The sequence below is a fragment of the Epinephelus lanceolatus genome, chromosome 5, assembly GCF_041903045.1.
Source record: "Epinephelus lanceolatus isolate andai-2023 chromosome 5, ASM4190304v1, whole genome shotgun sequence".
Classification (NCBI taxonomy): domain Eukaryota; kingdom Metazoa; phylum Chordata; class Actinopteri; order Perciformes; family Serranidae; genus Epinephelus; species Epinephelus lanceolatus.
In genome coordinates, this window is record NC_135738.1 from 45,138,507 (window position 1) to 45,151,243 (window position 12,737).

General features: G+C 41.0%; 1 protein-coding gene across 4 annotated transcripts in view; it reads left to right on the forward strand.

The window, feature by feature from the left end:
* Positions 1-12,737, forward strand: part of chka (choline kinase alpha) — a 43,165-nt gene that overhangs the window by 9,197 nt on the left and 21,231 nt on the right. For all 4 annotated transcript variants that reach the window (XM_033634976.2, XM_033634977.2, XM_078168264.1 and 1 more), the window contains 2 exons: positions 8,789-8,902; positions 10,511-10,644. In XM_033634976.2, the coding sequence (XP_033490867.1) occupies positions 8,789-8,902; positions 10,511-10,644 (248 nt within the window). The remainder of the gene's footprint in view (positions 1-8,788; positions 8,903-10,510; positions 10,645-12,737) is intronic.

A 12,737-nucleotide genomic window follows, 5' to 3' on the forward strand; every position in this document is an offset into this window, starting at 1 on the left:
CCTCGTGGACAGGGGCTTCGCCCTCACTATAGGTTTGGGCCTGTCTGTCAGCCTCCTTCATCATCTGATCCAACTCACCGACAGTTGGTGATCAGTTGACAGCTCTGCTCCTCTCTACACAAGAGTGTCCAAAACATACGGCCACAGATCTGTTGACGATACGACCACTAAGTCAATTAGCAATCTTTGGCCTAGGGTGTTCGGGTACTAAATACACTTATGAACCACCCTGTGCTTGAACATGGTGTTTAGTATGGCCAACCCATGACTAGCACAGAAGTCCAATAACAAAACACCACTCTGGTTCAGATCAGGCTGTCACCTTGTCCCCTATTGAAGTTTCTCGAAGTACTTTAGTAATGAGGTACTCCAACTCCTTTTTTGCAGATTTATCAGGGTTTCTCGATTCGCTCTTGGTTTGGTCTTCTTTTTCTTGGGAGACCCTACAAGCTATTTGCCCTGGACAACATAGCTCCCAGGGTCACAGGGACATGCAAACCCCTCCACCACATTAAGCTGATGATTTTTTGGATGGGATGAATATTTAATGATGTAAAGAAATACTTGAGGCATTTTCAGGGGTTTCATTATTGGTCAGCATAATTTCAGTCTACAGTTTAGCGGTCTTAACAATGCTATCAAATTTACAGTCCATGTGTCCATGTACAACTATTGGTGTGCCCATTTGTCTTATCACCGAGGCTAAATTTAAATAGGTACATTAAACTAGAACACAGTTAGCATTGTTATTGCTAGCATAGTTGTCAGTTGACTGATATGTAAAGGTTATCTCTTGAATGGAGATCATGCACAAACTGAATCCCTGACTTGATACTTGGATCTGAACTTTGACTGTCAACCCAGCAGCTCTGGGTTAGAACAACTAAACCAAAGGTCTACATACAGTACAGGCCAAAAGTTTGGACACACCTTCTCATTCAATGCGTTTTCTTTATTTTCATGACTATTTACATTGTAGATTCTCACTGAAGGCATCAAAACTATGAATGAACACATGTGGAGTTATGTACTTAACAAAAAAAGGTGAAATAACTGAAAACATGTTTTATATTCTACTTTCTTCAAAATAGCCACCCTTTGCTCTGATTACTGCTTTGCACACTCTTGGCATTCTCTTGATGAGCTTCAAGAGGTAGTCACCTGAAATGGTTTCCACTTCACAGGTGTGCCTTATCAGGGTTAATTAGTGGAATTTCTTGCTTTATCAATGGGGTTGGGACCATCAGTTGTGTTGTGCAGAAGTCAGGTTAATACACAGCTGACAGCCCTATTGGACAACTGTTAAAATTCATATTATGGCAAGAACCAATCAGCTAACTAAAGAAAAATGAGTGGCCATCATTACTTTAAGAAATGAAGGTCAGTCAGTCCGGAAAATTGCAAAAACTTTAAATGTGTCCCCAAGTGGAGTCGCAAAAACCATCAAGTGCTACAACGAAACTGGCACACATGAGGACCGACCCAGGAAAGGAAGACCAAGAGTCACCTCTGCTTCTGAGGATAAGTTCATCCGAGTCACCAGCCTCAGAAATGGCAAGTTAACAGCAGCTCAGATCAGAGACCAGATGAATGCCACACAGAGTTCTAGCAGCAGACCCATCTCTAGAACAACTGTTAAGAGGAGACTGCGCGAATCAGGCCTTCATGGTCAAATAGCTGCTAGGAAACCACTGCTAAGGAGAGGCAACAAGCAGAAGAGATTTGTTTGGGCCAAGAAACACAAGGAATGGACATTAGACCAGTGGAAATATGTGCTTTGGTCTGATGAGTCCAAATTTGAGATCTTTGGTTCCAGCCACCGTGTCTTTGTGAGACGCAGAAAAGGTGAACGGATGGATTCCACATGCCTGGTTCCCACTGTGAAGCATGGAGGAGGAGGTGTGATGGTGTGGGGGTGTTTTGCTGGTGACACTGTTGGGGATTTATTCAAAATTGAAGGCACACTGAACCAGCATGACTACCACAGCATCCTGCAGCGACATGCCATCCCATCCGGTTTGCGTTTAGTTGGACGATCATTTATTTTTCAACAGGACAATGACCCCAAACACACCTCCAGGCTGTGTAAGGGCTATTTGACCAAGAAGGAGAGTGATGGAGTGCTGCAGCAGATGACCTGGCCTCCACAGTCACCGGACCTGAACCCAATCGAGATGGTTTGGGGTGAGCTGGACCGCAGAGTGAAGGCAAAGGGGCCAACAAGTGCTAAACACCTCTGGGAACTCCTTCAAGACTGTTGGAAAACCATTTCAGGTGACTACCTCTTGAAGCTCATGGAGAGAATGCCAAGAGTGTGCAAAGCAGTAATCAGAGCAAAGGGTGGCTATTTTGAAGAAAGTAGAATATAAAACATGTTTTCAGTTATTTCACCTTTTTTTGTTAAGTACATAACTCCACATGTGTTCATTCATAGTTTTGATGCCTTCAGTGAGAATCTACAATGTAAATAGTCATGAAAATAAAGAAAACGCATTGAATGAGAAGGTGTGTCCAAACTTTTGGCCTGTACTGTATATGGGAGGTTAGTCCATATATGGGCTGGATGCTGCAGATCTGGGTCAGTACAGCTACAATAGCAGAGAGGATGTGCTTGCTGACTCACTGAAGTATTGTCAGAGGAGTGATATGCCCCACAGTATAAGCCAAGCCCTCAGGTCTTTGCACTGCTTTGCACTGCACAGGCTGCCAGATGGCTTGTTGTCTGGCAGTATGTGTGTCAAGATGATTATGGTAATGTGGATAATTCACGTTGCAGATTTAAAACAGCATGTGATCACCACTCTGCAGATAAGGCATTACATAACGATGGGGAGTATTCTCTGGACACATGCCCTGGGAATGAAGCAGAATGTACTGTATTCTGTTCAGGAGACATTTTATTTTATTTGTTCAAGATGTCCAAGAATTTCTAAATTGTTCAGTGTGTCCTTGTGTTAATAATATAACTAGTGCAGTACCGATTAAAAACTTGTCAGGCCCACCCACACAGCTTGCTAATGTACTGTACTTAAGGCAAAACACTTCAGGTGAAAACATCTTTTCATGCACTGGTCAATTTTAAGAAACAAAAATTGTGATATAAAAAATATTGACAATCAACTGGGGAAGTTTCATGGTAATATACTATATCAGTTAAAATTTAATTATATTCTATTCTCCCCTCAAGTACAATTTTTTACTGACACCATGAAGAGATACATGGTTCTTACAGAACAGCAGAAGTTTTGAATTACTTTCAGTGGAGTATTTTCAGTGTGGTATTTTTACTTTTACTCAAAGGATCTGCATACTTCTTTTACCACTGAATATGAATGACTTATGAGAATCCTGTGTGGCAAATATCCTACCCCTTCACTAACACAGGGACGCCTGACACACGCACGCACGCATGCACGCATGCACAGTGTTGCCAACGTGGTGACTTTCTTGCTTGATTTAGCAACTTTTCAGACCCTTTTTTTCACTTACTGATCAGAGTACATTTAGCAGCTCATTTGGCTGCACCACAGAGTCCCTCCCTCCCTCGCTCCCCGCGCCGTGCACACACAGGTAGCAGTGAATTACTATGGTTAGCTTGCAGCTTTCTCGAGAACCACTCATCCTAACAACTTCACACTCGACAATACGTTTCCTTGGGTCTGAGAACAAAAGCGTTCATTCTGAATCTTGCATCACTGATGGTTGAAATGTTTGAGTTCACTAAAATGTAACATCTCTGGTCTTTCCGGTCTCTCTTTTCTCATTTATTGTTGAATGTACTGTAGCGAGCAATGGGTGGTGAAGACATGTTCAACTCTCTGCAGCCCTGAAGTCCTGCCCTAGCTGCTGCACATAGCCATAGAGCACTGTTTACTTGTTTATTAAGTTCGTTAATATTGAATGTGTTGTGCATTCAAATTGCATCAAATTCGTCAGTGCACGTCTTTGGGTCCCAGGCAATACAGCCGCCAAGTTTGAAGTAGGTGTGACGAAGGGTTCTCGAGATATGTGAATGACAAACAGATAGATAGGCAGACAGAAATTCTTTATAGCTGGATAGATGCTGATGGAATGGATTAACCATGACTTGATCCAGTTGAAATATACTGAATAAACTACCTGGATGCTACCAGTACCATTTCCAATAGCCCTGGACTGAACAAACTGGAATATTCAAAGGCTCCTTCTTCTTAACAAGCTCACATAGTTTATGTAATGGAATATGAAATAACAGTTTGCAAATGACAGAGTTTAAGCTGAAACAATTACTCAGTTAATTGATTTATGCTACCTTGGGCTGTAGGAAATTCATTCATTCATTCATTCATTCATTCATTCATCTTCTAACCGCTTCATCCTCTTGAGGGTCGCGGGGGGGCTGGAGCCTATCCCAGCTGACATCGGGCGAGAGGCAGGGTACACCCTGGACAGGTTGCCAGACTATTGCAGGGCTGACACATAGAGACAGACAACCATTCACGCTCACATTCACACCTACGGACAATTTAGAGTTATCAGTTAACCTAGTCCCCAATCTGCATGTCTTTGGACTGTGGGAGGAAGCCGGAGTGCCCGGAGAGAACCCACGCTGACACGGGGAGAACATGCAAACTCCGCACAGAAGGGCTCCCATGGGATCGAACCGGCAACCCTCTTGCTGTGAGGCCACAGTGCTAACCACCACACCACCGTGCCGCCCCTGTAGGAAATTGTAATGGAAATTTTCTGATATTTTATAGACGACAGTTAAACAATTAATGGTGAAAATAATTTGTGGCTGAACTCATTATGCCTGAGTGAGTTGTAGCCCTATCTTGATCTCAAATTGACACATGATTTCAGAGCCAACTTGCTACCCTTTCCCAGCTGTGATACAGGTGGGCTTGTTGACTCTACAATCGAAAGGACTTTTCCTTCATTTACCCGCTTCTCGACGTAGTCCCTTTAAAGAATGATATGAGATGTTGCCTTGAACTTCTTGTTGGCCTTTCTTCATCAACCTTGGCAGGTACCTTCACTCACAGTTATATACTCTGAGTAAAAATTAAACTTGTGATTGAGTTTACACCTTTGACTTTGAGTGTAATGTATACCATTAATTGCAAAATTTATCACAACAGAGATACCAGTGTCTCTTAGAGGAAGAAGTCAGTATAGAGCCTCCTTGTAGGTGGTGCTGTACACTTTTGCATTGAGAAATGTGACATCTCAGAGGCTGCAAAGCAGGCAGTATTGTTTCCCTTGAGCTGGCTTCGTGCAGGACGCTCAGTATGAAGCACATTCTCTGGCAGGTAGCCAAAGACTGCAGTGCTCAGATCCAAATCTCTGTCTCTGCAGCAATTTATCTGAAGGTTATTCAATTAAGAGGGTTAAGATAGCAATATGCTATATTGCAGCTATTTAGGGTTACATTGAAAAATTGCAGAATTAGCTGGTTAACTTAAAGTCTTTGGGAAATGTCACGATGATGCAGCTGTACCTCCAAAAACACCTCTGCACACTCCGAAAGCAAATATATTGGCATATTTAGACAAAAAGTCTTAACTGTACTTCTACTTACTACCCTTTTCTATAGCTCTACTGAGTTGACAACTGCAACTGAAGTCCAACTGAGCAAACTTTAATTTCAGATATCAAGAATGAACTGACACACTCCACTATATATCTTCATCACTCACTATGTCCTAAAGATTTGTTTTAGTGGCAGAGCTTATCTTCGGGCAGTCTGGTTCACAACCAAGATGGAATTGTTTTCAAGAGAAAATTTTAAGTGGGCTTTTTTTCTTGGCAAGAACAAGGACTTCTTGTCAAAACATGAATTAAAATGTAAATGACAAAGAATTTTTTTGCTAACTAGCTGCTTGCTAGCTTAGTAGCGAGTATTCTAACAAGGGATAATTTAATTTTGTGGCAATGGATTTTTAGCTGTTTTTTTTTTTTTTTACCATGTTTAAAAAAACACATACATGAGCTAATTTGGGTGGAAAATGGGTATTCATTACAACTCTGGCCCCAAGTAATGCTGTGAGAAATCCAACTTCACTATTTGTAGTTTTCACTTTCCCACAGTATAAGTCTCTCCTCTCCTAATGACCTCCTGCCTATTTGTGGAGAAGCCTTGTTTTCTGTCTTCTCAACACAATAGAGTGAATGAGAATCAAGTTGGTGAGAAGCCAGGCCACGTGTTTCTGTTGGTATGAGAGAAGGTTTCCCAGTTAACCTTGAGCCCCTTTTGGGCTCCAGGCTTTGTGTGTTGATGTGTGACTTCTGTGTGTCAGATAAGATAGATATCAAAGATAAAGGTAGAAAGACAGGCTGTCCTCTCTGCTTCAACAACTTCAACAGTGACTGGTGGTTTTAGAGGACAAATTCTTCCTGGAAGTTTTAATCTACGTCTTGTTTTCTCCTCACCGCTCTGACAGGCAAACCTAACTAACCCTAACCACAGCATTTCTCCTTATTCAGACTCCCCCATCCTTGTTCTCCACTGCCTGATTCCCTTTCAATTCATAACGCTGTGCAATCCCATTATGGTGCATCCCCAGTGTTTAATGTTATAGTCTAAATGTCTGGATACACACTTATTATGTATATAAGCTATTAACATAAAGGCCTAGTCATCATTACCTATGCACATGATTTTTTTTTAAATTCAATGGTATGTGAGCACAAAAAGAGTTAAGGCGGATTTATGCTTGTGCGTCAGCTCTATGCAGAGCTTACGCTGTAGCCTACACACAAATGGGCGTCAAATGTCGTCTTTATGGATATGCCAGGGGTGTCAAAACTTGTCATTAAGGATTTAAAGGGGGGGCCTCATATGTCGTCATTATGGGAAAAAGAGTTAAACATGGCTTAATAGCCTGAATTTCAAACACAAATACGCAAATCGGCTTCATTATAACTTGCATCGCTGACAATTCACAGACAAATCACTTGTCTTTTTTTTGACACAATTTCCCCACGAATACAAAGTGTTAATGTTTTTAGCACAAGCCTATGGCATTTTGCATTGTATAAATTAGTCTAGCGGCTAGCAGAGATTTCCTCTACTCATATGGAACCAGGGACAACAGCAACATTTAACAAAGGTAACATCACAAAATTCATCTCCATTACAGCTCACAAGGTTCACCAACAAAACAACTGCCTTAACAAGTTTTCCAAACTAATATAACATGTTACTGTTAGAGCCTATGCCGATGTATGGCGTTAATGCGATGCAGAAGTATAAATCCTCTTAAAGGAGAACTTTGGCATTTTTCAACATAGACACTATTTTCACATGTTTTTGTGTCTGAATAACTAATTAGACAACAATAAAAAAACAACAACAACTAAAGATTGCAGCTGGCAGCGACAAAACAGGCTGCAGTGTAACCACATGGGACATTTGTGTAAGGTCTAGGTTGGAAAATGCTCAAATGACCCTTAGAATAGAATAGAATAGAATAGAATAGATACTTTATTGTCTAAACCAAATGGTACCAGAAAATCCTCTTTGACAGGGGTCAACATAACATTTACACGTGCAAGACATTACAGACATTTTATAAAAGGACCAAAGAATCTAAAAAATACACAGGATGGAAAATAAACAACACACATCGATACATAAAAGAAAAGGACCAGCAGCATTAGCAAACCATTACCGGGGCACTGAAATTCCTCTACTGTTGAGGGCTGTTATTGCATTTGGAATAAATGATTTTTTTATAGATTGTTTTTCTTTTACTAATCTTAAAATTTCTCAGCTTCCTGAGAAGATGGAGGCGCTGGAGTGCTTTGTTGTGGATTGTGTCCAGGTTTGGAAGGACAGGCAGGTGTCCATCTGTGTCCCCAGATACTTAAAACACTCCATCTGTTCCACCCGCTCTCCCTGAATAAACAAAGGTTTAAAAAGCTGAGATGTAGTTGCTGCTCTGTCTCTTCCCACACAGCACAACTCCTTAGTCTTTGAAATGTTTAGTTCAAGTGATTTCTCACTTAAAGTTGTGACTAGGTCGTCGACTGCCAGTTGGTACTGGGTGAGAGCCTCCATACGGTCCATGTGGGCCACCAGTGCCATGTCATCAGTGTATTTAAAAAGACTCATTCCCTCCCTGCTACAGGTGATGTTATTGGTGTAGGCAGAGAATGGATTGGCGGTTAAAACACAGCCTTGTGGGAGCCCTGTGTTTAAAACCAGTTTACTGGACTTAAAACCATTTAAAAACACCTGCTGTGGTCTGTCCATTAGAAAGTCCTTTATCCATAAAATCAAAGTTGGGTAGATCTGGAGGTTCAAGAGGCAGTGCAGCAGAGTGTCAGTGTTTACAGTGTCAAAAGCAGAGAAGTCCATAAATAAGATCCGAGTGTGTGGTTGTGCAGAGTATATACTATAATCCTCAAGATTTTCATCATATTGTTTTCCAGTTCACAGCAGTGCTGTCACCATGGTTTGGAGTAAAACAGGCCTGTCCATCTTCCTCCTCTTGGCAGATGCTCTATCTGTAACAGTGCTTTGACATTTACCAGAGACCTACACTCAAAAGCCAAAGAGTCATTACTTTAACATGAACCAAGCATTGTTACAGATTGACTCTTGAAGGGGCTGACAAGGGAATTGTTTCATTTATGACTCAATCCATACCTCACTCTGACTTTTATATTTTGAGACATTGTGGCCATTAAAAGCTCTTTGTCTCATATCTCATTCTGTTCGCATTGCTTTTTCAGCACTCAGAGGTGGTTTCTCCCATACTTTAACTGTTAAACTGCTATCTTTCTTCCTGTTGTGTGTTTCCAGGGAGCAGAGGCCATGGTGTTGGAGAGTGTGATGTTTGCTATCTTAGCAGAGAGGGAGCTGGGACCTAAACTCTATGGCATTTTCCCTCAGGGCCGACTAGAGCAGTACGTCCCTGTAAGTGACCAGTCTGTGGTTCAATGCACATCTGTTTGCATATGTTTTCTTTATACTGTATAATAATTTTGAAAAGGGGTGGACAAATACTTAGGAACACACAATGCTCTTCATTGCTGGAAAACATTTAGTTATAGTAAAACTTAAGATTTTTGTTGAGGTGAGAGATGGGGATTTTTGAGTTTTTGATATAATGGTACTGTGGGGTATACATTTTGAGGGCTGGGTATCAAATGTCAAAACTTTATTGATACTGAGCGTAATGCGTGCGTAGCATCAAGTATCAAAGTACAACTGGCTTTAAATGTCTGATCACATTCATAACCTTACTTAAACCAGCGGATCACCAGAAGATCCACAATACGGTATTATCAAGATAATAGTTATGATACAGTGTTATTGTGATTTTGAATATGTTGCTATATGCTGAGTAACATAAAATATATTGTGAAATATTGCAATGTATTACCTTTTCTCAACTGTTAAAATATGTCCCTGACTGTTGTAAGATGAAGTTTTTAGTCTGTTCATCTCACTACAATCATTTTTTTTGCAGCACAATGTATCCAGTGGACTGATTATATATATGATTATATTATTCTGGCTACCTAAGTTTAATTTGTATTTGTCATAATAATAATTTAAATAACAAAAGAATGGCACTTTGTACTGTGCGATGATACGATACTGCCGCACAAAATTATTGCAATACTAACCTGCAAAAGGTAGTATTGCCTTTAATTAATAAACCATAAAAGATCTGCTCCTCAGTAGTTAAACAGCACTGTGTTACACAGGTCATTTTACTCATGGAAGGAAATCATTTTGACCTTTGCTGACATCATGTAGCCACCACCAGCCAAAAGTTACTCAAACAGATACATGTTATCTTGTTTGAGCTTATTACTCACTGACTTTGAACTTACATGCCGAGATATCATGTAGGATTTCACAACATCAGTAAACTGCACAGAACCCACTCATATTTACCAATTGGGCTGATCTGGGGTGCTTTAACTCAGATCTAGTATTGGATATCATCTTAGTAAAAAACAATGTGAGAGATGAGATGCATTTTTCTTTTTTAACTCATTTTGTGATTTGGCCTAATAGTTGTACATAAAAATCTTTGCTATTTAGAGAGGGGGGGGGGGCGATGAAAAACAGGGGAGACACATCAAATAACTTTTTCAGCACTGGGGAGGGAGTTGTGTTTTTTAATATGGCTCAGAGGAGGGACATTGAACTTTAAATGGGACATTGAACTTTAAATGGTTGTATTTTGTATTTACTTTAAATACCCTCAGAGCACCAAACTCTGGTTTTAAAGGCATGTTTTCTTTTCTAAAAATGTCCAGAATCACACCATAAATCATGGCCAGAAACTATGAAATATGGTTACATTTGGTGGAGGGAGGGTCTTGCATTTTCCAACCAGTCACTCAGGGAGACTCAAGGAAAAATATTTGAAGCTCCAGGAAGGGCCATGATAGAAAAAAATATCCACACCATAGCCACTCCCCTACTCTTGATTATTAAAATACAGTCCCTTAGTGCAACTTCAAAACAGTCATTTTGGTTACTGCATGAATATTATCCTGTTGACAGAGTCGTAAACTGGACACCTGTGAGTTGAGCGACCCCAGCATCTCAGCAGAGGTTGCAGAGAAGATGGCCAAGTTTCATGGAATGAGGATGCCCTTTAACAAGGAACCAAAGTGGCTGTTTGGAACCATGGACAAGTAAGTCATTTAAAGCCCCTTTTTGACCACAGGAACTTTTCCCATAAACGTGGAACCTTTTGAGGAACTTGTTGTGTTTTGACCACAAGGACCTGGGTTTAAATTAAATTCTGGGATACTTTTGCCCCCAAAAAACTCTTGATTTGTGGGTAGTACTTTATGAAAGTACAGAAACTTTGGAGTTTGGAGCTGTGGAGGAATAAGGATGGATCTGCCTTAGAAGCTGAGAACACTATTGGCAGACAGACTATCACTCAAAGCGGCCCTTGTACAGTTGTCATGAATGTTGAAATTAGCTATAGAGACCAAAACTGTTTTTTGTACCATGTAAACATGTTCATTTCTGCTGTAAATTTGGGCATTTTAACATGGAGGTCTATGGGGATTGACTGGCTTCTGGAGCCAGTCTCAGTTGGACATTAGAGGAACTCCTGGCACTCCTGGCACTCCTGTATTGGCTTCACTTTTAAGCTCCAGAGGTTGCCGCTTGCATCCATCTTCATGAGTCTTTAGACTGCTGTGGAACATGGGAAGTTTTGGTGGAAACACAGCTTAAGTCTTTTCTAAGCGATATCCCATCCTGCCCCATCTTGTGTTGTCTCGTCTTTAGGGATATTAGGGATAGTTAGTAGAGATTCTCAGTCATCCAGGTCATGGTAGTTCTAAGTGCTACATCATATGCAACTGGACTTGCTTGAGTATCTTGAAGATGTTTCACCTCTCATCCAAGAGGCTTCTGCATTAAATTATGTTTCAAATGAAAGACTAAGATAAAAGACTGAGCAGATTTGAAACAAAGTCCCAAGTCGGTAACTGGAGGTTTAATCCTAAAATGGCAAGTAAGGTCACTAATTACTTATCGACAAGTATGAGGTGTTGGTTGGCTTATCATAATGTGCTTCATGTTGAATTACTTTCACGTTTATTTGTTGGGTGTTTACAAGGTTTACATTGCACAATATTTGTCAGTGTGTGGTGATAAAGTCCATTGCCCAGTTCTCCTGATTTTCTGTGGCGGCACTAAAAACTGGTTTATCATTTCCCAGATTGTGTATTGTAAACATTACTCATTCCTCCTGCTGCGTGACTGATTTGGTAAATTTCCATGTCAGAAAAGAATGAGGATGCAGAGATCAGACACAGAGCATGTAGTAATAGGTAATAAGGGATTTTACTGGAATTTGTTGGGGAAACTACATGAAATAGTGTGCTAAACGAGCACAATGTGTTTATAAATGAATAAACCATTATCAGAGGTGATATGTGATGATTTTTTTTTCATGCATTTACCCATGTTTATCCCTGACATTGTGTAAATGTCCGTGGCGGACATTTGAAAGCGAGTAGATGACAAACAGTACAGTAAACTTGTAGATAACTCATATATGTAATAACTTAGGTGGAAAATGATTTAACATTTCATGCAGCCTACATGCAGCCTCTCGGCTCGGCAAACGGTAAACAACCCCACTGGCTTCTCTATGTGTCGCTTCCGTACGCAGTCAGTGGAGCCCAAACGAATACGCCGCAATGCTACGCTGATGCTTACGTTTGCAGCCGGTGGAGCCTGGCTGTAAAAGTTAAAGTTGCTACATCCACGACGCAACACGACCAATCTATATCAGCACTTGAGACGGGACAGCACGTCTTTCTGAAAGACGTGCTGTGTAAAAGTTTAAAAGTTAAAGTCGCCACGTTCCGCGGCAACACGACCAATCTATATCAACACTTGAGACAGTACAGCACAGGGAAAAGTAGGAAGAGTGCATGCGAGAGAAAGCCGAGCTGTGTAACGTGAAAGACAAAGAGACAACTGAAAGCCGCCAGAGCCTCAAAAAACAACATCCAAGCACAGTTAAGCGAGTGTCACAGGGAAATCATGGACTCCATAACAAATGAAAAATTGGGCAATTTTGCTCGGGTTCGGCCCACATGACATGCTGCTGTGTTGTGCTATGGTGTGCTGGAATTTGTCATTTACGTGACAACACATGAACGCAACACAGGCTCGCTCCGCTGTGTGTACAGTTCCGTGCTGCGCTGCTGTGTGAGCAGCGTGTTTGACTGTGCTCAGTCTGTTGATGGTCATTGAC